The sequence below is a fragment of the Paroedura picta genome, chromosome 12, assembly GCF_049243985.1.
Source record: "Paroedura picta isolate Pp20150507F chromosome 12, Ppicta_v3.0, whole genome shotgun sequence".
Classification (NCBI taxonomy): Eukaryota; Metazoa; Chordata; class Lepidosauria; order Squamata; family Gekkonidae; genus Paroedura; species Paroedura picta.
The window spans coordinates 45,412,007-45,439,318 of record NC_135380.1 but is presented as its reverse complement, the minus strand read 5'-3'; the positions used below and the strand labels follow the sequence as shown (position 1 = coordinate 45,439,318).

The window sequence follows — 27,312 nt, the reverse complement described above, 5'->3', positions numbered from 1 at the left end:
CTCAAATGCCCTGGCTCTGGCACATCAAAACAGTTTGCTAATTATGAATGGGGATGGTTTCTGGGTGAATCCTGACTGCCATCCTCAAGGACTCTGCCATTACACTTTGGATAAGGTATCTCCAAATAGAAATTAGACCAGCCTGAACCTGGCTCATCTCCCAGCTATAGGGAGAGACCAGTTAGGGTTTGTTTTCCTTTGATCTCTGTCACACAATTATCTGTATCGCTACACTAGTTTGCCGTAGCTTTAGAATATATTTTAATACACCTTTTACAATCTAAAAAAAATCTGGTTGCCTCTCAGTGCAAGGATCCTACATTGTTTTGTAAAGTATTCTGGATGTGATGGATTTATGACAAAGTTTATAACTGATGCTGCTCCACTCTCATACCTTCTTTTGCTATCTGTGTGTGTGCCGTGTTATGAGAGGAGAGACAGAGAGCTAAATTTAAAATGCCTGTCCCAAAGGGGTGTGAATGTGCAAAGCATGTGCAAAAGTGTGTCGTGCAGCTCACAGAACTGAAGACGCTCCCTCATTTATTTATTCAAGGGGCTGTTGAGTTATTTGACCTGAAAATAGACTTGACTACTTTGTTTGGCCAACTTGGGCAGCTCTTTGTTCTGTCAGAGCAATAGGGAGGAGTTCATACCAGGGACCATTCCACACAGCACTAATGTTGCTGAAATCTAACTGTTGTGTAATGCTATTTTTTTTAACATTATGCACGACATCGTACACAATCCGCAACATTCCTGCAACACTCCCGCAAAAATCGCTTCAATGTAGCGCTTTTCAGGGAATCGTAAAAAGTGGGTTTCCCCTAAAAAAAACTGCTTGACTCCTGAGAACAACCTGCAACACAACCGGAAAAGACATGTGCGTTCTCAATATAGCGGTAGGAAGAAGATTCCTCCTTCGCTCCCGCCCCCAAGCTTCTGGGACATGGGGAAGGCTTTTTTTTTCTCTTCAAGTCACCGGTAGCAACGAACACGCAAGCACACGGCATCTTTAACCAAAGTTCCTGGACAACTAATGCAGCAGTGCCAAACAGAAAGCACCCTTCTTCAAATGTATTAAAACTTTCCAAGCACCGTCACTCACAGTCATTGCTCGAAAAAAAAGTTTTTTTAATGGAAACGTGTGTCAACGAATACACGCAAGCGCGGCATGTTTTGTCCAATAAAGGAATGTTTTGGGAAGAGAAACCGAAAGACGGCTCTCTATGGAGTAATGAGTAAACACATATTCGTTGCCACTTGTAGTTCCAGGTTAAAAAAAAAAATTAAAGGGAAAAGGGGTTTTTGGTGGCACTAGGATATTGATTTAATTGGCTCTTCATTTTGATTGACGGCCAGAGGCCAGCAGAAACGCCACGAATTTGTAGCAATTCAGGCAAGACCGGAAACTTGTGGGTAACGAAAACAGCACTAGTGGGAGAGCCTTTTTTCTGCTAGAAATGTCTGTGCCGTTATTAATAGTAGGCCCCCAGAGTTAATTGGTGAAGAAGTATGGGGCGGGCTCTTAAGTCTCTTACCTGGCTCTTACCTGGATGGGCCAAGCTAGCCCAATCTTGTCCGATCTTAGAAACTAAACAGGGTCAGCCCTGGTCAGTAATTGAGTGGGAGACACTCAAAGGTAGTCCAGAATCACAATGTGGAGCCAGGCAAGGGCAAATCACTTATGAATCTCTCTTGTCTTGATTTTAACATTGGTAAAGCAGGACACCATTGACCGAGGGGAGGGGGGTTCTTGATTTAAAATTTGGTCTATATGGAGCAACAAAAAGTTTCATAGAACACAAAAATAGTATTGTAATATATCTATTTTAATTTCAACATAAGTAAAATTTGCCAGGTACCCCCAGATGTCCCTCCAAAAGTGGGACAATCTGGTCACCTTAATCTATGATCAGATCCCCCAGTGTGTGATTGAGTCTGCAGGTGGTGTGGGAAGGTAAAAATCAGGCAGTTCTGGGGCTGGGGTGGGAGATTATTTCCTGCTGTGCTAGATTAAGGCAGCTAGGAAGATATCTTCTTGTTAGGTAAGACAAAAACCAGCATCACTTAACAGAGCTGGAGTGCAGTGATTTGCTCTCGCAGAATCATAGAATCATAGAATCATAGAGTTGGAAGGGGCCATACAGGCCATCTAGTCCAACCCCCTGCTCAACGCAGGATTAGCCCTAAGCATCCTAAAGGATCCAAGAAAAGTGTATATCCAACCTTTGCTTGAAGACTGCCAGTGAGGGGGAGCTCCCCACCTCCTTAGGCAGCCTATTCCACTGCTGAACTACTCTGACTGTGAAAAACTTTTTCCTGATATCTAGCCTATATCATTGTACTTGAAGTTTAAACCCATTACTGCGTGTCCTTTCCTCTGCAGCCAGCAGAAACAGCATCCTGCCCTCCTCCAAGTGACAACCTTTCAAATACTTAAAGAGGGCTATCATGTCCCCTCTCAACCTCCTTTTCTCCAGGCTGAACATTCCCAAGTCCCTCAACCTATCTTCATAGGGCTTGGTCCCTTGGCCCCAGATCATCTTCGTCGCTCTCCTCTGTACCCTTTCAATTTTATCGATGTCCTTCTTGAAGTGAGGCCTCCAGAACTGCACACAGTACTCCAGGTGTGGTCTGACCAGTGCCGTATACAATGGGACTATGACATCTTGTGATTTTGATGTGATGCCTCTGTTGATACAGCCCAAAATGGCATTTGCCTTTTTTACCGCTGCATCACACTGCCTGCTCATGTTTAGTTTACAATCCACAAGTACCCCAAGGTCTCGTTCACACACAGTGCTACCTAGAAGCGTATCCCCCATCCAGTAGGCACGCTTTGCATTTTTCTGACCCAGATGCAGAACTTTACACTTATCTTTATTAAATTGCATCTTGTTCTCATTTGCCCATTTTTCCATTGTGTTCAGATCTCGTTGAACTCTGTCTCTATCTTCCGGAGTATTTGCCAGTCCTCCCAATTTGGTGTCATCTGCAAACCTGATGAGTAGTCCCTCCATCCCCTCATCTAGATCATTAATAAATATGTTAAAAAGTACAGGGCCGAGCACCGAACCCTGAGGTACCCCGCTACTCACCTCTCTCCAGTCTGATGAAACACCATTGACAACAACTCTTTGAGTGCGGTTCTCTAACCAATTCCCTATCCACCTAACGATCTGAAAATCCAGATTGCAGTCCTTCAACTTATCCATCAGAACATCATGGGGAACCTTGTCAAAAGCTTTACTAAAATCCAAGTAAATGACATCAACCAAATTTCCCCGATCTAGCAAACCTGTTACTTGGTCAAAAAAGGAAACTAGGTTGGTCTGGCAGGACCTGTTGGAGACAAATCCATGCTGACTTCCTTGGATCACCAAATTGTCCTCCAGATGTTTGCAGATCGCTCCCTTTAATATCTGCTCCATTATCTTCCCCACAACAGAGGTCAGACTCACTGGTCTGTAGTTTCCCGGGTCATCCTTCCTCCCTTTTTTGAAGATCGGAATAACGTTTGCTTTCTTCCAGTTCTCCGGGACATCTCCAGTCCTTAAAGAGGTTCCGAAGATGATGGACAAGGGCTGTGCAAGTTCTCCGGAAAGTTCTTTGAGCACTCTCGGGTGCATTTCATCTGGACCAGGGGATTTGAACTCATCCAGTGCAGCTAAATGCCTCTCGACAACCTCTCTATCCATGTTAACCTGCCACCCAGACACTGTCCTTTGGCTACAGCCATCTCTAGACGTGCCTAAACACTTTGACCTGTGGGAAAAAACAGATGTAAAATAGGCACTAAGCCTTTCTGCTTTCTCTGCATCTTTCGTTAGAGTTTGTCCATCCGCACCCAACAGCGGGCCTATTGCCTCCTTTACTTTACGTTTGCTCCTCACGTAACTGAAAAATCTTTTCTTATTACAGTGGGCTTCCCTGGCCAATCTTAGCTCACTCTCAGCTTTGGCCTTTCAGCTTTGAATCCGCTGGAGTCAAATTTTTTTGTGTTTCACCTCCTCAGACTCTGCCATTACACAAAATATTGGAATGTCAGGGTTTTTGAGGATTTTTTGTACTGTTTTTAGCATGCTCTTTGTTTATTAAACTTCAAGGGAATAATACATTCTATTTGGTCACCAAATTTCTGTCTTGCATCTTTTCCTTTAGTCATTGCTTGAGATCATCAAATTGTGCAATCTCTGGAAAGGAAAAGAAGCAAGTCATTTCCTTCTGTGTAGTCTGGCTTTGTTCCAGTAGAGAAAACAACAAAGAGGTGGGATCCTTCTCCTATGCAGGATTAAAAGTGACCTGGGAGGTTTGGTTTCAGTTGCAGGAACAGCACAGTGGAGGATGAATTATCCCTGCCCTCCTTCAGTGTCATGGTCTGTCTAGATCTGTACTGCCCCAGCGACTTTTGAAGGTTACGCTAAAACTCATCACACACAATGTGACTTTTGGCACCAAACCTTTCATCTGAACTGCAAGTGGATTGAAACCAACAGATTCAAAATGTTGAAAAGTGCTGCAAAGCTGAAACAAAGCAACTGTTGTAAAAAGTAGCTCCCCTGCCTGGGCCCAGCATATGTAGGTATAACCATTTGTGTGCATATGTGAACCTGATCACAGTCTGTTCCTGGTGGAGATGAAGGATGATGCAGGGATTTTCTGCTTCCCATTTATTCAGTGTCCCTTTTGGGTTTGAGGCCAACTCTCTCTCCCCCTCCTCCCCCCCCCCCCCGTGGGATTCAAAGATGCCACTCTGGTGGGGAGGCAATTTCAGCCAGTCTCAAGGGCTTCCTTCCACCTTAGCGTGATCCACCCGTTCTGTCCCCCCCCCCCCAATTCTCATCCACTGCTCTGTAAAGTCAGCCCTGCCAGAGGTTTGTGTATTCCCAGTGAGCCTGTGTCTCTGTCATTAACTGACAAGTGCTGACTTAATTAACCAACGCATTTTCATGTGGGAAATCTTATGACAGGCGAAGCAGTGGAACCAGAAGGAAACTCCTAATGTGTCTCCTGACGGTAGCAGCCAGTCTTTTTGGAAGATGCTCCAAGTTGAAGAGCAGATCAGGTCCAAGGTTTTGGTGTTAACCTTTAAGGCCCTAAATGGTCTGGAACTTTTGTATCTATGGGTCTGTCTCTTCCAATATTTTATTTTATTTTATTGATTTATTCATTCATTCAATTTATATACCACCCATTACTGTGACATCTCAAGGCAGTACATTGAACCAATGAGGAGCAGAAAGGTACATTGTAACATCTGGAATGGTGAATAACACAATAATTCTAACAGTAGTAATGACTGGGTAGGTACGTCAGTTAGAGAACAAACAATTTCTCTTAGGGACATTGGTGGATGTCAGGAGTTGCCTGGTATGGGACCAGGTTGGAGGCAAATCCTTGTCTGGCCTTCACCTGAAAGCCCAGCAGAACAGCTCCATTTTGCAGGCCCTAGGGAATTGTTCAAGTTCTGGTTGTTGTTGTTGTTGTTAGATGTGAAGTCGTATCCGACCCATTGTGACCCCATGGACAATGATCCTCTAGGCCTTCCTGTCCTGGTTCTGGTAGGGCCTTGATTTCATCAGGGAGCTCGTTCCTCCAGGTTGGGGCCACGGATGAAAAAGCTCTGGCTCTGGTCAACGCTAGCGAAATGGCGCTGTGTGAGATTACGATGGCCCTTCAGAGACATCTCATTAAAGGAAGGAACCTCGGTCCCTTTATTGCTTGACTCAAAATCCCGCTCACCAATACTACCTGGCTTAGAACGGCAATGTGATAATCTGCATTGATTCAGGGGCCGCCTCCTGGATTTTTGCCTAGAAATGCTCAGACTCATGCGGCGTGGAGCCTCTAAGCACTGCTGGGGGCTCAGGCCCTGGAGGGATGTGGTTCTCAGGGCCTCTTTACACACTTCCTGGGACCAGTTGTGGCTGGCCAGGTTTGGAAATAGGATGCTGGGCACAGAGGACGAGTGGAGGACTCCAGACACGTGACCTTCATTTCACAGCCAAGCAAGTTCATATTTGATTACGAGGGGGGGAGGGGACCCCCCCCCCAACACAGCAGTTTTCCAGTGTTTCTGATTTGAGGAGCTGTCAACCTGCTCTGCTAATGAAATAGCCAGTAGGAGGCTTTAAAGCTGGTGGAGTAAATTCCCATTGGCAGATGATTCCTCCATCTGCAGGGATGCCGGCCCTGTTGCTATAGCAGCACTCAAAAGCTGCCCGGTCGGATTTTAACCCTTCCTTCTTAGCCTGCTTCCTGAGCACAGCTGACAGCTTGGAAAGGTCATGGATGCGATTAACTGAAATGCATCCTCCTGGCTCAAGGTGTGTCCCTCCCTCCAGTTTGGTGTAGTGGTTAGGAGGGCGGACTTCTAATCTGGCATGCCAGGTTCAATTCTGCACTCCCCCACATGCAGCCTGCTTGGGCTCACCAGGGCACTGAGAAAACTGTTCTGACCGAGCAGTAATATCAGGATTCCGTGAGCCTCACATCCCTCACAGGGTGTCTGTTGTGGGGAGAGGAAAGGGATGGTGACCGTAAGCTGCTTTGAGCCTCCTTTGGGTAGGGAAAAGCGGCATATAAGAACCAACTCTTCCTCTTCTTCTTCCAAACCAAAATTTTTAATAGCTTTCCCTTTTTTACATCAAATTTTGAGTCCAGGAGCACTTTGAAGACCAATAAAATTTTATTCAAGCTATATAAGCTTTCATGCTCAGGCATCCTTCTTCAGATACTGCAACCGGAAGTTCTCTGGGTACCCTCCTCCCCTCTTCCCTCTCCCTCTCTTTCTTAGTGGATATTCCATCTCAGATATTGCAGCCTCCCTTATTTAATTACAATCTTTGAGGCTCAGCAAGGGAAGAAATGGTCTAGGTAATTTAACGGTGTCATTTATTGTTATTATTGGCTGAATTTTTTAAACTGGGGTTTTATTATCTTAGAACATTGTAACTGTTAATATTATTATTCTTATATATTAATTATTATTATTTTACTATTTATTATCTTAGAACACTGTAATTTTATAATGTAAGCATAGAATCATAGAGATGGAAGGTACCAAAAAGTCATCTAGTCCAGGGGTAGTCAAACTGCGGCCCTCCAGATGTCCATGGACTACAACTCCCAGGAGCCCCCTGCCAGCATTTGCTGGCAGGGGGCTCCTGGGAATTGTAGTCCATGGGCATCTGGAGGGCCGCAGTTTGACTACCCCTGATCTAGTCCAACCCCCTGCACAATGCTGGAACTCACAACTACCTGCCTACCCACAGTGACCCTAATTTCATGCCCAAGTGATCCTCTCCCCCTACCAAAAATCTCCAGAATCCAACCTGGCTTGGAGGAAATTCACCTACCATCCCACAGTGATGATCAGCAATGTTCTGGATATGCCATGAAGGGCCATAAGAGACGAACACTGGCACATCCCTTCCTGCCCACACACTCACCATGTGCCTAAGTTCATGAAATCAACATTTCTGACTATCTAGCCTCTGCTTAAAAACTTCCAAAGAAGGAGAACTCACCACCTCCCAAGGAAGCCTGTTCCACTCAGGAACCTGTCTGCCAGAAACTTCTTTTGGATGTTTAGCGAAAAATTCTTTTGAATTAATTTCAACCCATTGGTTCTGGTCCGACCCTCTGGGGCAACAGAAAACAACTCTGCTGCATCTTATGACAGCCCTTCAAGTACCTGAAAATGGTGATCATATCACCTCTTAGCCTTCTCTCTAGGCTAAACAGACAAAGCTCCTTCAACTTTTCCTCTTATGATAAGGTGACCAGATTGTCCCACTTTTGGAGGGACATCTGGGGGTACCTGGCAAATTGCACTTATGTTGCAAGTAAAAATATATATATTACAATACTATTTTTGCGTTCTATGAGTTCTATGAAAATTTTTGTTGCTCCATATAGACTAAATTTTTAATCAAGAACCCCCCGCCCCCGGTCAATGGTGTCCCACTTTACCAATGTTAAAATCACCTTATCATACGAATTGGTCTCCAAACCTTTCACCATCTTCATTGCCCTCCTCTGGACCTGCTCCAGTTTCTCTATATCTTTCTTCAATTGTAGTGCCCAAAGCTGAACACAATACTCCAAGTGAGGTCTTACCAGAGCTGAGTAAAGTGGAATCATTACCTCTTTTAATACTTCTTTTAATAAAGCCCAAAATCCCATTTGCCTTTTTAGCCACCAAGTCACACTGCTGACTCATGTCCAATGTATGTTCTACTAAGATCCCCAGATCCTTTTCACTCATTCTATTGCCAAGACAGCTCTCGCCCATCCTACAGTGATGCATATGATTTTTCCTACATAAATGAAGATTTTCACTATTAAAATTTTATTCCTTTTACCCCGGTTTTATAGCCTGTCAAGACCATCCTGTATTCTGATTCCGTGTTTTGATTGTGTTTGCTACCTGTCCCAGTTTAGTGTCATCTGCAGATTTAATAAGCACCCCCTCCATTCCTTCATCCAAATCATTTATAAACTACTAGTAGAGCCCGCTGAAACCAAAATTCAGCGGGTGCTAGGGGCCTGGGGAGATTTCCCCCCCCCCATCTGGAAAAAAGCTATCCAGGCCCCTTTTTTCCTCCCCCCCCCCCCGATCTTGAAAAAAGCTCTCCAGGACCCGGGGAAGGCGATCTGCGGCTCGCGGAGCCGCGGTTTGCCTTCCCTGGGGCCTGGAGAGCTTTTTTCCTTCCCCCCCCCCCCGATCGTGAAAAAAGCTCTCCAGGCCCTGGGGAAGGCGCTGGGCAGCTCAGCGAGCTGGCCAGCTGCCTCCCGGGATCTGGGGAACCGTTGTCGGGTAGGAGGCGGGGGACAGAGAGCATACCTTCGCTCTCGGCGGCCAGCAGAGCAATGGCCACTGGAGCGAAGGTAAGCTCTGGTAGGGGGTAGGGCGGGTTGGGAGGCGTTTCGCGCCTCCCAATTGGTTGTAGTCCGGGAAAACAGCCAATCAGCAGCCGCGCTGTGCGCAGCTGCTGATTGGCAGTTTGGGGCTGGACTGACAAGCAGAGGGCCCAATCGGGAGGCGCTTCGCACCTCCCAATTGGGCCCTCTGCTTGTCAGTCCAGGGGAAGGGGCCTATCGGCACCCTTCCTCATCCCAGACAGGGCCTGCCCTCGGGGCCTTTACTGTTTTATTTCTTCGCTCCGCCAGGAGCGGTTAAAGATATGTTAAACAACACAGGGCCCAGGACAGATCCCTGAGGCACTCCACTCATCACTCCTCTCCAAGAAGATGATGAACCATTTACTGTCAACCAATTCTCGATCCACCTAACAGTAATAGAATCCATACCGCATTTTACCAATTTGTCAATAAGAGTTTCTTGGGGAACCTTATCAAAAGCCTTACTGAAATCAAAGTAAACTATGTCCATGGCACTCCCCTGGTCTAGCAAGGTAGTAACTTTCTCAAAAGAGATACGGTCAGTCTGACATGTCCTTGAGAAAAGCTATGCTGACACTTAGTAATTACAGCTATCCTCTCTAGCTGCTCAAGGACCGGCTATTTGATGATTTGTTCTAAAATGTTGCCAGCTATAGACGTCAAGCTGATGGGTCAGTAGTTACCTGGATCCTCCTTTCACCCCCAAGGTGGGGACAATATTCGCCTGCCTCCAATCTTCTGGCACTTCACCTGGGTAATGTGGGTTCTTCACAGGTAAACTAGAGGACTGTATACTGGATTTTTGGATATTTAGGTGGACAGGGAACTGGCTAGAAAACTGCACCCAAAGAGTGGTTGTCAATGGTATTTCATCAGGGTGGAGGGAGGTGAGCTGCGAAGTGCTACAGTACTGGGTCTGGTAGTTTTCAGCATTTTTATCAATGACTGGGCAAGGGGGTCAGGAGACTACTAATTACATTGGCAAATGACACCAAATTGAGACGAGTGGTGAACTCCCCAGAAAATAGAGATTCAATGATATCTGAACACACTGGAAAAAGTGGGTAAATGAGAACAAGATGCAATTCAGTAAGGAGAAGTGCAGAGTTTTACATCCCAGTTCACAAAAATGGGAATCATGCACACTGGATGGGAGAGACACTTCTGGGTAGCAGTGTGTGTGAACGTGATCTTGGGGTGCTTATGGACTGTAAGCTAAATATGAGCAGACAGTGTGATGCGGCGGTAAAGAAGGCAAATGCAGTCTTGGGCTGCCTCAACAGAGGCATCACATCCAAATCACAAGGTGTCCTAGTCCCTCTTGTATACGGCATTGGTCAGACCCCACCTTGTGTAGTTCTGCAGGCCTCACTCCTAAAACGATGAGGACAAAATTGAGAGGGTTCAGAGGAAAGTGACAAGAATGGGTCAGGGCCTGGGGACCAAACCGTAGGAGGGTTTTGGAGAAACCCTAGGAGAATATTCTTGAGAATATTCAGCCTGGAGAACAGGAGGTTGAGAGGGGACATGATTTATCTCTAAGAATTTGAAAGGTTGTCACTTAATATTTACTGGTGAAGATGGAAATGGTACCTTAGAACAGTGGTCCCCAACCTTTTACAGGCTGCAGACCGGCGGCAGCAGGGAGGGCGATTGCCCGGCTGCGCATTCGCCTTTTCAGCTGCGCATGGCGCACGTGCATGGCCCTGCTTCCCTCTCCCCCCCTCCCACAGTAAGAAGCTTGGGGACCACCGCCTTAGAAGACTGGATTCAAATGCATTCCAGTTCATGCAGTCTCTTTTGGGTCTCCAAGTCAATATGTATTTCTGACATGGCTTTTGGGGTGAAATTATTGAGACTGTAGTGCTGCGTGTGCTCCCATAGTGCTGTGCCTCTACTTTTCCAGAGCTGCCAAATGGGATTCCAAATTATCTTGTTGCTTCTGTTACACATGATGAGTTTTGCTGCATGTGTGTGAGAACTTGTCCAATCATAACAGACCTTGCGTTCGAATACTCTTGTAGTGACGGCCCCCAAGCTGAGTTTGTGTTGTGTATAGCTATCTTTTGTGAATCAGAGGATGCGGTTATCTTTTGCAGCTTGTTTGTTTCATGGCTCCTGGCTTTGCAAATGAGAACTCAAACCAAACCAGCATCTTTCCTTTACAGTAAGCCAGTGTCATTGCATGCACTTACCTTCTGCTTTAAAATGTAGCAGAAAATGTGCTCTAGGTACCTGGTAGGAGCCTTAGTTACGCAGTGCAAGATGCAGAAGCAAGCTAGTCTGGGGACATAGACAATGGGGTCATGCTGCAATTCAGCCCAGGTAAATGTGCCAGAATATAATTTTCTCATTTCTTGGTTTGGAATAAGAATTGGCCGAGGTTTGGAGTTTTGTGTGTTGAAAATGCTGAATTCAGTGGGAAGAGGTTTTCTAAGAAGCTGTTGCTGCGAGCTCTGCATAAACAAGGGGCGGGCCGGAGCACCGCTGCTTCCTGCCGAGCAGAACAGGCCGGTCACGCCGAAAAGGCTGGCACCCCTGTCTCACTGCTGATGCTCGCTGCAGCCACGCTGATGACCCGCCGCGGCCGCGCTGGATCCCGCGCGATACTGGATGGTATGTAGAATGAGGTGGGCGGGCATCGGGAGGCCACTATGGGCACCAGGCGGGCATCAGCAGGCCACTATGGGCAGCTCTGTCTATCCCAACTGAAGTGCACCCGGCGTATAGGACGACTCCCCCACTTGGAGGCATGTTTTTCAGGGGGGGAAAGTAGTCTTATACGCCAGCAAATACTGTAGTTCATCTTCTCTCCATGTGCATTGGGGTGTTGTTGGGTGCCGAGCCAGACTGCTGAGCCAGGTGTGAAGGGTACTGCCTTGGCCTAGCTTTTGGGAGGCTTTTATTTGAAGGGCTTTTAGGCATGCGTGGGCCTCAGTGACTCAGAGTTCCTTGCGGATACAGGGAAAGGTGAGGTCCCCCACCCGCGTAAGTCCTTAAGTGGGCCTGTCCCGGTATCTGGCACCACACAACTGGGACATAGTTTTCCTAGGCAGAGGTGGGTGGGCTCCTTTTTACTGTTCAACAGCAGCCACCTGTGAAGTCCAGAGCAGTGTAGTGGCGAGAGCTACAGAGTAGGACCCTGGGAGACCCAGGTTCAAACCACCAGTCTGCCATTGAAGCTCAGTGCTGTTGGGCCAGACACCTCCTTTCAGCCTAAACTACCTCATAGGGTTGTTGTGAGGATAAAAAGTAGGTGAGGGAAATTGTGTAAGCTGCCTCGGTCCCCTCTGTGCAAAAAGTAGACTATAAATGAATAATCAATATAGGTGATGAAGATGGGAGGCAAAGGAAAGGTAGGCTGGTGAATAGATAAGAACAAGGCAGGGAAAGGGGGGAAGATATGGGAGTTTCCAGGAGGAGGGAGGGGAAATAATGTGGGGAGCGGAATACAGGGCTGCTGGGGAAACTGAAGCGGAAGGTCCCTTGCTCATTCTGGCCTCAGCCATTCACCAACCTACCAGATTTAAGTCCCGTATAAACTCGCACATAAACCGGCCAGCATATAAGCCGAGGAACCTAATTCTACCACAAAATCTGGGCAAATTTACTGACTTGCATATAAACCGAGGGTGGGAAATGCTCCATCATCCCAGGCTCTCCCGTCCAGCCTCCCCCCCAACAAATACAGAAAAGTCAAGTGGATGAATAGCTGCTGGTTTTTGTACCCCGCTTTTCACCCACAGAAACCAAAAGAATAGTTTGGAAGAAGTGATTAGGAAGAGGAAGTGAAGGCAAGAGGAAAGAAAAGATCAGAGTCCCTCATTCAAACCGTCGATGTTCTGCAAGCTGCCAGAGCAACAGTTGGCTGGCTGGAGCAGGCTTTTATTTCAATTACCATATATACCCGCATATAAGCCGAGGAGGGCTTTTTCAGTGTGAAAAAAGTGCTGAAAAACTAGGCTTATATGCAAATATATAGGGTACCTCACATTTGGCAGATCAGGCTATTAGAATGGATGATATGAGGGATTTCAGATGTTTCATTTCCTTTGTTTTATCACATGATAAAGGCTTCTTTCACGCTGCATAAAACATTGATAGATTCAAGTAGGTAGCAGTGTTGGTCTGAAGTAGCACAAGAAAATTGGAGTCCTGTAGCACTTTTGAGACCAACAAAGATTTGTTCAAGACATGAGCTTTCGTGTGCATGCACTGTCTGAGGAAGTGTGCCTGCACACGAAAGCTCACGCCTTGAATAAATCTTTGTTGGTCTTAAAGGTGCCATTGGACTCAAATTTTGTTGTGAAATATCAAAACATCCTATTGTTTCCACAGGACCTGTCCCCAAAGAGAGACCAGGGCTGAATCTGCATGGAGCTTTTATTTCAATTCCAGTCCCTGCTGTTTACACTGAATGCAATTTCCATTTTGATTTTGGGCGTTTTAAATTTTCCCTCTGCAACAAGCAGGATTGATCCGGAGCGACCCTACCTTTCCCCCGCAATATAATAAAGATAAGTGTAAAGTTCTGCATCTGGGTCAGAAAAATGAAAAGCATGCCTACTGGATGGGGGATACGCTTCTAGGTAGCACTGTGTGTGAACGAGACCTTGGGGTACTTGTGGATTGTAAACTAAACATGAGCAGGCAGTGTGATGCAGCGGTAAAAAAGGCAAATGCCATTTTGGGCTGTATCAACAGAGGCATCACATCAAAATCACAAGATGTCATAGTCCCATTGTATACGGCACTGGTCAGACCACACCTGGAGTACTGTGTGCAGTTCTGGAGGCCTCACTTCAAGAAGGACGTAGATAAAATTGAAAGGGTACAGAGGAGAGCGACGAAGATGATCTGGGGCCAAGGGACCAAGCCCTATGAAGATAGGTTGAGGGACTTGGGAATGTTCAGCCTGGAGAAAAGGAGGTTGAGAGGGGACATGATAGCCCTCTTTAAGTATTTGAAAGGTTGTCACTTGGAGGAGGGCAGGATGCTGTTTCTGCTGGCTGCAGAGGAGAGGACACGCAGTAATGGGTTTAAACTTCAAGTACAACGATATAGGCTAGATATCAGGAAAAAGTTTTTCACAGTCAGAGTAGTTCAGCAGTGGAATAGACTGCCTAAGGAGGTGGTGAGCTCCCTCTCACTGGAAGTCTTCAAGCAAAGGTTGGATACACACTTTTCTTGGATGCTTTAGGATGCTTAGGGCTAATCCTGCGTTGAGCAGGGGGTTGGACTAGATGGCCTGTATGGCCCCTTCCAACTCTATGATTCTATGATTCTATGATTCTATGATTCTAATATCCTGGAATAGATATAATCCTCAATATTTGAAAAATCAGCATGAGTAAAGATGCAGCTCTCTGCTTTTCCCAAACTAACTAGCTGCCTTGAGCCTCCAACGCTGTAGAAAAACCCTGATTGGCCAGGGCGTCAGTTCAAAGGCTTCCTGGTTCCCAGGCTGCAAGGTTTCCCTTAAAGGGGAAGCCCTAACCTCTCAGCAGAGATTTGCCTCTTGGATTTATTCCCCCTCATTTGCTGTCTCCAATGCCTCCCCCCCAATTCAAGAAAACAAAGAGGCTCCTGCTGTGCTTGGCTTCTCCCCTTCTGAACTACCCTAACCACGTGCAGAACACTTTTCTGTTTCAATGGGGAGGGGGGATAGAGGAAGACTCGAGTTCAAATCAATCTGAATTCAGCGGGATCCACAATGGGGAATTCAGCGGGATCCACAACAAAGTAAGTGCAGAATCAGCTCAGATATTACTGATACATTGAAGAAGGCAATCTGATCTGTTGGATTAGAGAATTAAGATTTGGGATCCTGTCACTGAATATACATTGCCACCACGCTGAGAGAGACCATGTGGATTGGGGGGGGTTGTCTGTGGTGCTGTCAAGCGGAGCCTTACCGTCCTCCTGCAGCGGTTCAGGAGTCCAGAGAAAAGGAGCAAGATGGCAGTGATCTTTCACCAGGGGGTTGCCAGGAACACAGCTGCCATGAAGTCTGCCTTGTGGTGGTTGCTGCATGGGGATCAGTTATCTGTTTCTGGCTAAAGGCAGCGACCTGTCCTGGTCCAACCCTGTGCAAAAAACTATTTTGCAGAATTGGGGAAGGGGGGAGATCGCTGCACCAGATCCCAAACCGAGCACGAAAGTACCTTCTCGGAAAGAGCCTCTGCCACATTGTGCCCTCCTCATTCGGGGCATTGTTTCTGGATTTCTTCTTCAGCAACATGGTTCTGAACTGAATCATAGGGGGCTCCTGAGAAGATACAGCCAGTCTGTGGTTACTGTTTTTGTTTCTGTTCTAATTTTGGCCCTCATTGGGGGGGGGGGGGAGGTTGCTTATGGTTCCAGGAAATGGGGTGAAAAATGTGGGTCTCTGTCAGTCCACTGAAAATAAATTGAATGTGCACACAACTACAACTCAAAAAGAGAAGAGCGGATCCAACTCTTCAAGCCTGTTTGATTTCATTAACCAAAACTTCCTGCACTTCTGTTAGCATTTTAAAGATGGTCTTTTAAATCCTGCATTTTTTCCCTTGTTTAAAACTGTTAATACTTTAGTGAGCACTGTTTAGGTCAGTGATATCCATCCAGGCTAGAAGCTTTAAATTTCGTCTTTCCTTCCTGTGCAGCCCTGATTTGCCACTGCAGAAATCCATAATCTTTGTCTTTTTTGGTTTTGGTCTGAATTATCACCCATTCCCTTAAGCCACTTGTTCACAGACTTCCTGAAATGGGATCTCTTTTGACACTTCCTGTATTTTTGGGGGTCGACTTGCCAAGTAATATGCAAGAATACTGCATTAGCTGTCTGTACTTGGAGCTGCCACCACTTCCTGCAGCAGTTAATTCCTCATATTAACTATTCTCTGGGTCAGGGGTAGTCAAACTGCGGCCTTCCAGATGTCCATGGACTACAATTCCCATGAGCCCCCTGCCAGCGAATGCTGGCAGGGGGCTCATGGGAATTGTAGTCCATGGACATCTGGAGGGCCGCAGTTTGACTACGCCTGCTCTGGGTGAAGAAGTAAAAGTGGATGTTCCATAACCACATTGTGTTTCCCGTCGGTGCCCCATGTTTTTATGTAATATGCATGTCCCCCGTGGAGACGTTTCTGTTCTTCCTGCTGTCATGGATTTTGTATGCACTGATTCTTGGTTTTACGTGTCTAGATGATGTGGGAATACGCTGCTACTTTTCATAACCATTTGTGTCTTTAGTTCCCAAATGATTCTCATAGTGACACTGGCAAAGTGGCTTCTTGTCTTATTTCTGGAAAGGCCAAGCTAACTGAGGTATGGTTTTAGACACAGAAGGTTTGATTGAAAACAGTCAGACTTCAAATGCAAACCTAGTCTGTGTATATAAATGGGGATTTGAAAGAAGATGGGCTTTATAAACACAGCTGAGATAGCTTGTTTAGGCAGAAAGTGATGTCATGGTACTGCACTCTCTCTCTCTCTCTTAAATAAACCTACTAGTTCACAGGAAGTGATTTTATGAAAAAGGATCACAATACATCATGCTTCTTGTTCCTATTTGGGGATGTTGTGCTAATCATCCCCTGTGCTCCCTCTGCCCCTGTAAGAAATGGTTATTTTCATCCAGTGCATCCCAATGGAGCAGAACCCACAGCTCTGGGGAGAAGGCAGGAATTCCTCTTTCCTGATCCGAGTCCGTGCCCTGCAGCACTGTAGCTGCTAGTCCCCACCAGGAACTAGCAGCTACAGGTCGCCACAAGCCCCCTTGGTGAACTCAGTGTGGTTTGTAGCATCTTGTCTCAGCTAAATGCAACATGGGGAATCTGTGGCCAGAATCGTCTTCTGTTTTCCTTTCACCAACTCCCCCAGTCCAATTGACAGTCCTGCAAGCCTGTATTAGAAGTATATATCTAAAACCATAAGGGCCACATGCCCCCTTGTTTCCTAAATTGGCACCTGCCTCGTATTGTTCCTGTCCCCTCTCCCCACTCACCAAGGCGGTAGGGAGGTGCCTGCCTGTGCGCTGAACTCCCCCTGATCCGCTGCTCCCTCCTTTGCCCTGAGAGCCTTCTCGGAAGCAGCTGGCATTGCAGAACTGGAGAGGCTGGAAATGTTTGCACCATGCAGGACGGAGTGATTGTCTGTAGCTGCTGAGAATCTAGGTGATAACGCAGGGAAAGAAGTCATTTTGCGCTGGAGAGCAGCTGATGTCATGGTATTGGGACTTAAGCTTAACCCATTTGGGTGATCTTTGGGGGGTGCAAAAGGGCAAGGGGTGTTTGGGGAGCATTGATCCTTCAAGTTGTTGAGGAACTCCATTCTTAAGTTGGTAGTGTCAATATTTTGTTTAAATGTTTTATCTTTGGTCTGTGACTGCAAATAAATTTGATTGATATGGTTTGGGGATTGGCAGTGTTGCCTGTCAATCTGAAACGGTTTGATGCAGAGTTGTTACCAGGGGCACCCAGAATATCAACATGCATGGGTTTATCCCTCTTCCTCCCCCACCCCACAATGCTTAATCCCTATAAACTCCCCAGCTAAGTTTCCCTGTTTGAGGCGCATTCAGGAATGATCCTTTTCTCTTCTCTCCATCTACTTTGTAGAAGAGAAGCAATTGCTGGTATTAGTTACTATGTTTTATTTTGACTTTCATATCTGTTAGCTGGATGAAGAGGCACATTATTAAAAAGCGTTCCTTTCTAAATATGAAATGCACAAATGATTCCCTTCCCCCTTTCTGTTCTCTTCTGACTGAACCATCTTTTTCTTGCTCTATAGGATCAGTTTGACAACCTTGAAAAACACACACAGTGGGGCATTGATGTTCTAGAGAAATATATCAAGTTTGTGAAAGAGAGAACGGAAATAGAACTCAACTATGCCAAGCAACTTCGGTGAGTCAGATTCTTCCTTTTGATTGTTAGTTGGATGCACAACTGGTGTTTGATGGTTTGATGGATGCAGTCAGCACAAAGATTTGGGACTGTACCTGTTCAGAATTTTAACAGCAGCATATCCCAGACTTCTTATATTTGCTTTCTTCTGATTGGAAATCGTAGGGACCTTGCTGAATTTTCCAGCTAGGCTGGGTAAAACTGCAGGTTCAGAAACAATTTCAGCTCACAAACCCCCATTCTGTCTTCACTTCTGTTGTGCACAAATCTAACCTCTGAATTTTCTTTGGGCCATTTTCTGTTTCTGCATCTTGTTAGAGGTACACACTTTTTAAAGTCCTTGGCAAGATAGCTGTGTATTGCATGAATGGTGCAAAAACAAAACAAATGCATTTGGAACAGCACAGAATCACAGAATCATAGAGTTGGAAGGGGCCATACAGGCCATCTAGTCCAACCCCCTGCTCAACGCAGGATCAGCCCTGCTCAACCCCCTGCTCAACGCAGGATCAGCCCAAAGCATCCTAAAGCGTCCAAGAAAAGTATGTATCCAACCTTTGCTTGGACTGCCAGTGAGGGGGAGCTCACCACCTCCTTAGACAGCCTATTCCTCTGCTGAACTACTCTGACTGAGTAGTGGTGAAAAAGGGCAAAACAGAATGATAAAAAGAAATGCAAAGAACATGCTCACGTATTCCTGCCCAGGTCTGCATCTGTACATTGTGGGATGTTGCTACTAGATTTCCTCAGCTGCCAGCAGGAGCTGGCACTCCGAGGAACCCACTCCATTGGCAGTGGGCAAAACCAGATCTTAGCGCACTCACTAACGAAAAGACTCCTCCAGGGATGTGTGTCAATTTTGATCACACCTGGAAGCAGTGATGCAGTAGAATTCAAATTCATGGAGGAATGTTCCATCGACATCTACTAGCTAAGATGGCATGATGGACCCTCCATGTTCAGAGGCTGTATACCTCTGAATGTCAATTGCTGACGGGGAAAAATCAGTGGAAGTTTGGGCCTCTATGCCTCCTTTGTGGACCTTCCCATTCTTCTGATAGTCCAGTGTGAGAAATTGGATCTGTTGTCTAATCCAGCAGGAGCTTTCCTGTATTATAAGAACTGTTCAGCCTCCAGCACAATCTGTTTAGATCAGCCTTTCTCAGCTTTTTTACCATTGAGAACTCCCTGAAACATTCTTCAGGCTTTGAGACACCCCTGAAATGGTACGATAGTGCAGAATACGGTTGGAAGCAAAGCTGCCCATCTGGGGCCGTTTCCCTTCTCATATCCTACAAGCCCAACATTGGCCATTTGAGGAGGGTCATATCACCTGATAAATGTGTAACAAATTATAAAAATTTATACAAAATTAACTCCCATTCATTTGTGAAACCCTCACAGAGCTGTCAAGAAACCCCAGGTTTTCACAATCCGCAGGTTACAAAGCCTGGTTTAGATGGAGAATCATGCAGAGGCACAGCAGCCTCCTCTTTATGATGGTGTGCTGTGCTTGGAGGTGCCTTTAATCAGTCAATGCAAAGAGGAATTGGGTTCTCAACCACACTGCAGCCTCCTGACTTGCATGATCTTTTGCCCACATGAGTCTCCAGGCAGTCTTTACTGTGGAGTCAAAAGGGCTGCTGGGCGCAGGGGCAGCAAGGCAAACAGTAAAAGAAGGTGCTCCTTGAAATCATAGCCCTGGGCCTCAGGCTGGGCATTTAGTTCATACTGAAGCTGTTTAGTGGGCTCAGTCATTCCCATGCCACTCATGTGTATAGCATAAAGGCCAGTGTGCAGACAGCAGGCGGGGTGAGACTGGGCCAGCACTAGAGGTGTGCATTTGGCTAACCAAGCTGGAAAAATACCCGGAAAATACCTTATCAGATTTTAAAATTTTAATTGTTTTTGCTGTTTTGGCTGTCAAAATAGCTGAGCCTGAAAAATCCAGAAAACGTTTGGGGGTTTTTCAGGATCGCTGGATAGCTGGAGATAAGGCATTGGAAAGGCCCAAGATGCTTTAAATGCGTTCCGACCCAGTTACCTCCAGGCTGCGACCTCAGGCTTAGAGTGGAGAAGGCATTTAAAGGGATCTTGTTCCCTGTAAATGCCGCAGACTCATGCAGCCAAAAGAATTTGCCATTCCCAAATATTTCCCAAATCCAAATACCACACTGGTAATGGGATTCAGGAATATTGTGGAATACTGATACTTTTCAGGTTCTTTATACCCGAACCAGGAAAATACCATATTTGTTGTTGGTGTTCTTTCTATGAAGTTATATAAGGAATCCTGAAAGAAAGCTACTGGGAGACCATTGGGGGGGGGGGGGGTTAAAACATAAATGGCATGTGGGTGGAGTTTTGAAGTGGGTTGGTTCCTTGCAGAGAGGTTACTCCTTCTTGCCCTTTCTCCCTTTCTGCCTTTCGAGGGCTTACAGGGGGTGGGTGGAGGAGGGGCAGCTTTGACTGGCTCTACTGCAGACACTTGACCCTGACCTGGATCGCCCAGAGTAGCCCAATCTTGGAAGCTAGTCAGGGTTGGTCCTGGTTAGTGTTTGGGTGGGAGACCTCCACTGAGATCCAGGGTGGCTTCTGGGGCAGACAATGGCAAACTACCCCTGAACTTTTCTTCTCTTGAAAGCTGGAGAGAGTTGACAAAAGGAATTTTCCTCTCCCTCCCAAAATACTAGAATTCAAGGGCATCCAATAAAGCTGATGGGCAGTAGATTCAGGACATATAAGCAAATACACAGAGTGTGATTAAAATGCTGGTAGAGGTTGTAGTGAAGGCCACAGGAATAAACTGATTAGATTAATGGAAGGCAAGTCTATCAATGGTTACTAGCCATGATGACAAAGCAGAACCTCCACATTCAGAAGCACTAATCCTCTAAATTCCTGAGCCAGGAGGCAATATCAGGGGAAAGCCTCAGGTGCTTTGCCCTGTTCTTGGCCCTCCAGAGGACCTGGTTGGCCACTGTGTGAGACATTATGCTGGACTAGATGGATCACTGATCTGATCCAGCAGGCCTCTTAATATGTTCCTCTCAGGGAAAGGCCTTGGCCTCTATGCCCTGTTACTGGCCCTCCAGAGGACCTGGTTGGCCACTGTGAGATAGGAGGCTGGACTAGATGGAACTTTGGTCTCATCCAGCAGGGCTCTTATGTGTCATCTTAAACTGGCTGCAGCTTGATGGCATTTTCCATCACCACCATCACTGGCAGTTTGAGGCCCAACATCTGGGAAGATCTCCCAGGGCATCTTCTCCTCCTCCATAAACAGTAGCAAAGACCTTTCATAGCTCTCTTCCAGAAGGCTTTTACCAAGAGAAGGAACTGCTGGACATGGAACAGGTATTTTTCTGCTGAACGCCCAGTGACCTATGGATGTACCTTGTACAGAGGAGTGGAGATGCCGTGGCTTAGTGGAATAACCTCTGCTTAACATGCAGAAGGCTCCAGGTTCAATACCTTGCATCTCCAGTCACAAGAACCTGACAGTAGGTAATGTGAAAGACTTTGGTAATGTGAAAGTGGGTAATGCCTGAGACTTTGGAAAGCCACTCCCAGTCATGATGCACAGACTTCTCCAGCCTTACTACCCCAGAATTGTTTTTCATTGACAGCACTGAGGATCAAAAGCAGGGGTAGTCAAACTGCGGCCCTCCAGATGTCCATGGACTACAATTCCCATTTGCCAGCGTTTGCTGGCAGGGGCTCATGGGAATTGTAGTCCATGGACATCTGAAGGGCCGCAGTTTGACTACCCCTGATCAAAAGTCTCTTCCTTTGCAACGGAGGCCAGGGAAAGTGTCCTGACACAGCTGCAATCCTGTAATTGAAATCCCTGCTGTGGTCGCCAGGGCACAAGTGCTGCTTCTAGCTGAGTGACCTTGCAGTCCTTCTCCTTTCACTGCAATGTATTTAGCAAGCAGCACCATCAAATAAAACTTCGGAGCCCTTGCTGTCAGAGACAAGGTGAAAGCACTCATTACAGAGGGAACGAGGAGTCTCAGAGAGAGACACTGGGAAGGAATGACTTGGCCGGCTTGAAATCCTTAGGCCTGAGGGTCTTTTAGGGTTCTAGTTCTTGATGCTGAAGTAATTTATAATTCATCATTCTGCATCTTATGCAAACTATGGGCAGGGACTGTGGCTCAGTGGTAGAGCGTCTGCTTTGCACGCAGAAGGTTCCAGGTCCAGTCCTTGGCATCTCCAATTAGAAAGGACCAGACAGCTGGTGGGCGCCACACTTTTGCCAAAGAGGAACAGAACCACTAATCAGTCTGGGATGCCCTCAGTCTCCCTCTGCTGGGTTTATTCCTGCAGAAGAGCTTAGCTGCCCTCCCAAGTGCGAAATCTAACAACGGGCAGTTAAAGAAGTCAGGGGATTCTGTCCTGGACTGGGTATTGTCCCCCTAGCCTCGTATGGCGGGGCCCCAGGGGTTCCTAATTGGGGATGATGCATCCTTGGTCACTTCAGAAAGGGTGATCTCTGGGACTGGCAATGCAGCCTTCAGAAGACAGCTGAGACCGGAGGCTCTGGAAGTTGGGGGACTCTGCTCCAGGCACGGCCTGCAGTGTGGTCAGTGCCCCCCTCTGCAGGGAAGTCAGGTGAGGGAGCACCTCTCTTGACCGCTCCTTGCAACTCACCAGTTCCACAGATTGGGTCTGAGGAATAATAGTAGGCACCCATAGTTTTGCCATGGAGGCCCACCATGTATCACCCTGCAACTACCCCACATTAAGTCATCCCAGGATCTGAAAGAAAGATTTGTACCAACATGCTGATGACATGGAGCTTTTGTTACCCTTTCAGCAATGCTTTTGTACATTTTGGTCTTGTCTTTGATGGTTTTATGACTTTGGGTGTTGCTTGTTTTGAAACAGCATTGAACTCTTTGAGCAATTCTGTTCTCAGGTTTTATGTTTGATGTTGGTTGCCCTGGAAGACCACTGAAGGGGGGGGGGGAGGGGTATATATTCTTCTTGCAGCACAGTAAAATAAAATGAGTACTTTTGTGGCCCAAGATCACCAGCCTCATGCTGCTTCTCCTTTGGCCTTCAGAATAGACTTTAATTCCAGGAACAGTTTATCATAGAATCCTAGAGTTGGAAGGGACCTCCAGGGTTATCTAGTCCAACCCACTGCACAATGCAGGAACTCACAACTACCTGCCCACCCATAGTGATCCCAATTTCTTGCCCAAGTGATCCCCCCCCCTACAATCAGCAGTTCCCTGAGTATGCAAGGAAGGGCCACAAGAAAAAATAACATTGGCACATCCCTTCCTGTCCACCCACTCGAAATGTTCATAAACCACCCCCCCCGTCCAGCTTGCAGTCTCACCCATCAGCTGTGATACAAGCAAAAGAAATGAGTTTCAAGCTGGCGATGACAAATAACTGTTTATTCAAATTGAAAACAATTTCTCAAACTTTCCAAAACGAATTCCTAGGCATGGTCCGTATTCGCTGTCTTTATCAGTGATATGTAATACTTTTAATATTGTTTATAAATGAACCCTCTTTAAATGAATTCTTTCCAATGATGAAAATGTATCAGAATAATATTAACTTAATCTTACGATGATACACCAATATATCACCAGATGCAGAGGAGTTGAAATATTTTTAACATTCCCGTTGTGTGTGCCAGCAATGGAACATGTGTGAGTGTGTATGCGGGTGCACGTGTATGCTCTTGTGTGTGTGTCGGATTTGCACAGGCATGAGCTGACATCTTCCCTGTGTGGCAAGAGAATTCTTGTGCATATGTGCCCAGGGTGGCGGGAGCAAAACGTCAGCTGGGGATCAGCCGGGAAGGAGTAAAAAGGAGCCTGCGTCCGTCACAGTGGTGGAGGCAGCTGCTCCTCATGCAGCACAATGGCAGACGAGATGCTTGGACTGAAGGGGAGTCTGCAACGGGAGAGACCATGGCTGCAAACTGAAATGGGGTTCATAGAATCCTAGAGTGGGAAGGGGCCCTCCAGGCCATCTGGTCCAACCCCCTGCTCAATGCAGGATCAGCCTCCAGCATCCTAAAGCATCCAATAAAAGTGTGTATCCAACCTTTGCTTGAAGACTGCCAGTGAGGGGGAGCTCACCACCTCCTTAGGAAGCCCACTGCTGAACTAGACTCATAGAGTCCTAGGCCCATTATGCACGGCAGCATGCCATTGTGCATGCATGCCATTGTGGTGGGGCTGGATGCCCCACCGTTCCCCGTGTACGCACAAGGGCGGGGTGTGCAGGGCGGCCTCATTGTAGCATGCGCACATGCGCGTTGCGCCGGAGCCAGGAGGCCCGAGACATTGCCGGCCACAGTAAGCGGCAGTGGCCAGGGAGGGGAGGTGGGGTGGAGCGGGGGAGAGTGGGGGGGCTGGGCCCCCTCCATGGAGCCTGCAGAGACATGCGGTGTCCCTGTAGGTCGGGGACAGGCAGGCTGAAAGGCCTGGCGCTGTCCATTATGCACAGCGCCGGCCCGCCTCAGCTCCTGCCGCCACCCAGCATATCCAGGAAGCTGCAGAAGTTCCCGCGTTTGCATAACACGGGCCTTCCGTAGCCCTGGGCTGGGACATGCCCGCGCTGGCAGCGAGCATTATTGGAGATTTTCCCTGAAGCACTGCCGCCACCAGCGCAGGCGTTCTGCCCCGTGCATAATGGGTCCCAGAGTGGGAAGGTGCCACCTAGGCCATCTAGTCCCATCCCCTGCTCAATGCAAGATAAGGATCTGTCCATCCACTGCTTGAAGACTGTCAGTGAGGGGGAGCTCCTTAGGCAGTCCATTGCACTGCTGATCTCACTGTGATCCCTCCCCCCGATATCTATCCAATATAGATTTTGATATGATGCCCCTGTTGAGACAGCCCAAGACTGCATTCGCCTTCTTTACTACCACATTATACTATCTGCTCATATTTAGCTTACAGTCCACAAGTACCCCAAGATCAGGTTCATACACACTGCTACCCAGAAGTGTATCTCCCATCCAGTATGCATGCTGTTGTTTACATTTATTTATTTGTTTGTTTATTTATGTCCCACCTTTCTCCCCAATGGGGACCCAAAGCAGCTCACCTCATTCTCCTCTCCTATATTTTATCCTCACAACAATCCTGTGAGGTAAGTGAGGCGGAGAGACTGAGACTGGCACCAGGGTGCCCAGCAAACTTACTAACATAAAATAATTTCTTGGAAGTGAGCCGGATACTGGTATTGAGTAAGTGTGGCTAATTTATTTGGGGCTAATTTGTGATTTGTTTATTTTAAAATAAACAATTTTACTGGCCTTTATTTTGGCTTTCTTGTCATGAAAAAAGGTGGGTTGCATAGAACTGTGGTTCCTCAACCTTTTTATCACCGGGGACCAGTCAATGCTTGACAGTTTTACTGAGGCCTGGGGGGGAGGTCTAGTCTTTTCCCAAGGGATGTTGCCGCTGCCGCCTGAGCCCCTGCTCCGCTTGCTTTCCCACCGGTGCCCCTGACTTCCTGCCGCCCACTGGGGGGCTCTGCTAGCAGTAGCTGTGCAGTGCCACGCCGAGGGGGACCCCCAGCCATGGCGGCCGCCAAGGTGAGCCGGCGGTAGAGAGGCAGCAGCTGGGGAGGAGGACGAGGAGGAGCCGCAGCCCAGTACCAACTGATTCATGGACCGGTCCCGGTCTCCAGCCCGGGGGTTGGGGACCACTGGCATAGAACACACAGTGCAATGGCCATCCACTCATCTGCTTCCAGGTCGAATTTGCCCATTCCTGTCTAATTTTGTTATGGTCCCTTCAAAAGAGGAGAAATGGGTTTCACCCGGTTTGTTCTTGTACTGTTCTGAAATTACATTCTGTGCTGTCTGCCTTTCTACCTGAATTCAGGTCTCTCTACAAGTGCTTCTAAAATTAGTTTTGTAATGGAAACAGCTACATTTGCATTGCCCCCTGTTCCCCCTTTCTGTGTTGTACGCACATTGATAATACCCTTAAAAAAATCTCCATATGATTGTAGTACATGTGATTGCATCAAGAAAGACTCTTTTGGTGGCATCAAATTACCCACATAAAAGGATTTGCGATGCTGTTACACATATGATCACATTGAGGCTGCCATTTTATAGGATTCATGTGTGTTCTTCAGTAAGACAGAGGATGGGAAAGGATGCAAATAAACCATTGGGAGTAGGAGCCACGACCGCCCGCCCATGCACAATGTTGTTGCAGACTATTTTATGGCTATGTATTTACTTCATAGTGGCTTTCCTTGCTAAGACTCAAGGCATATTACAGGATAAAGCTGTATCGTCCATGAACCATGCAAGGAATTACTAGAAGTAGAAATTACAGAATTAGAGAGCAAGGCAAGCAACACACTATCCCAGGCTAGGGACAAACAACGGAGGGGTTTTAATACATCAGCTCCACTTTGGAGACAAACCTAGTTAGTTCAAACTTTAAAGACGCAGGAGAAATTTTGGTGAGGAATATTCTGGAAGCATTCCCTATTCCTGCATGGAAATCGTAAATGGTCTCCATCTAGGATACATGAATCTGAATACTTCAGGAAAAACGAGCCATTTCTTTCTTCCTAGTCTGATCATATTACATGAAGCTTTTCAGGACTTTTATATATATATAAAACAGACAAGACCTCTATGCGTCTTGAAGGTTTTCACATGATTGCTGATAATCAGTAGGTTTTAACAAGTCCCAGGGTTGAAAAACGACAGAAATAAGGTCATGAACAGTGAAATGAGTGATGTCTGAAGGAATCCTCAAGAGGTGGAGAAGGTGTCCCTAAATGTCACGAAAGACATGAAGCTGCCTTATGCTGGATCAAATCCCTGGTCCTTCTGGCCCTGAATTACTCTGCTCTGATTGGCTGCCTCTTTCCAATAACACAGCTTCCTTAGATTTTTATAACCGGAGGCATCCAGGGCAGAGTCTGCACTTACTTTCTTTATTCCATTGTCAATCCTGTTGAATTCAGATCTCTTTGAACTCGGGTCTTCTTCTCCCCCCCCCCTCCCCATTGAAACAGGAAAGTCTTCTGCACGTGGTTAGGGAGGCTCAGAAGGGGGGAGGGAGGCAAGCCTCTTTCTTTCTTTTCTTGAAGGGGGTGGGGAGAGGAGCCAGGCAGGGAGCCTCTTTCTTTTCTTGGAGGGGAGGGGGAGAGGATCGAAAAAGGCAGAGGAGGGAGGAAAAATCCAGGACCGACAGAAGTTGAGAGAAATTAGGGGCTTCTCCTTTAAGGCAAGCGTGTCACATGACCAGGTGTAGCCTATCAGAGGTTCTCTACCACGGAGCTTTCTTTCCCAAATGGATATTCAGGATTAAAAGCAGTCTGAGATATCCCACAATAAAGGTAGGGTCACTCCGAATCAATCCTTCTTGCTGCAGAAGGAAAATTTAAATCGCCCCAAATCCAAACGGAAATCGCATTCTGTGTAGAGGGCAGGGACTGAATCGATCTGGGGTTGGAATAAAAGCTCCGTGCAGTTTACACCCAGGATTGAAACTGGGATCTT

At 46.9% G+C, this 27,312-nt stretch overlaps 1 protein-coding gene across 27 annotated transcripts in view; it reads left to right on the top strand.

Moving 5' to 3' along the window:
* Positions 1 to 27,312, top strand: part of FNBP1 (formin binding protein 1) — a 208,859-nt gene that overhangs the window by 58,206 nt on the left and 123,341 nt on the right. For 25 of the 27 annotated variants that reach the window (XM_077304877.1, XM_077304875.1, XM_077304874.1 and 22 more), the window contains one exon: positions 17,683 to 17,798. In XM_077304877.1, coding sequence (XP_077160992.1) covers positions 17,683 to 17,798 — 116 coding nt within the window. Of the gene's footprint in view, positions 1 to 11,397; positions 11,524 to 17,094; positions 17,117 to 17,682; positions 17,799 to 27,312 lie in introns of those variants that run through there. The other 2 variants (XM_077304880.1, XM_077304879.1) reach the window with 2 other exon arrangements.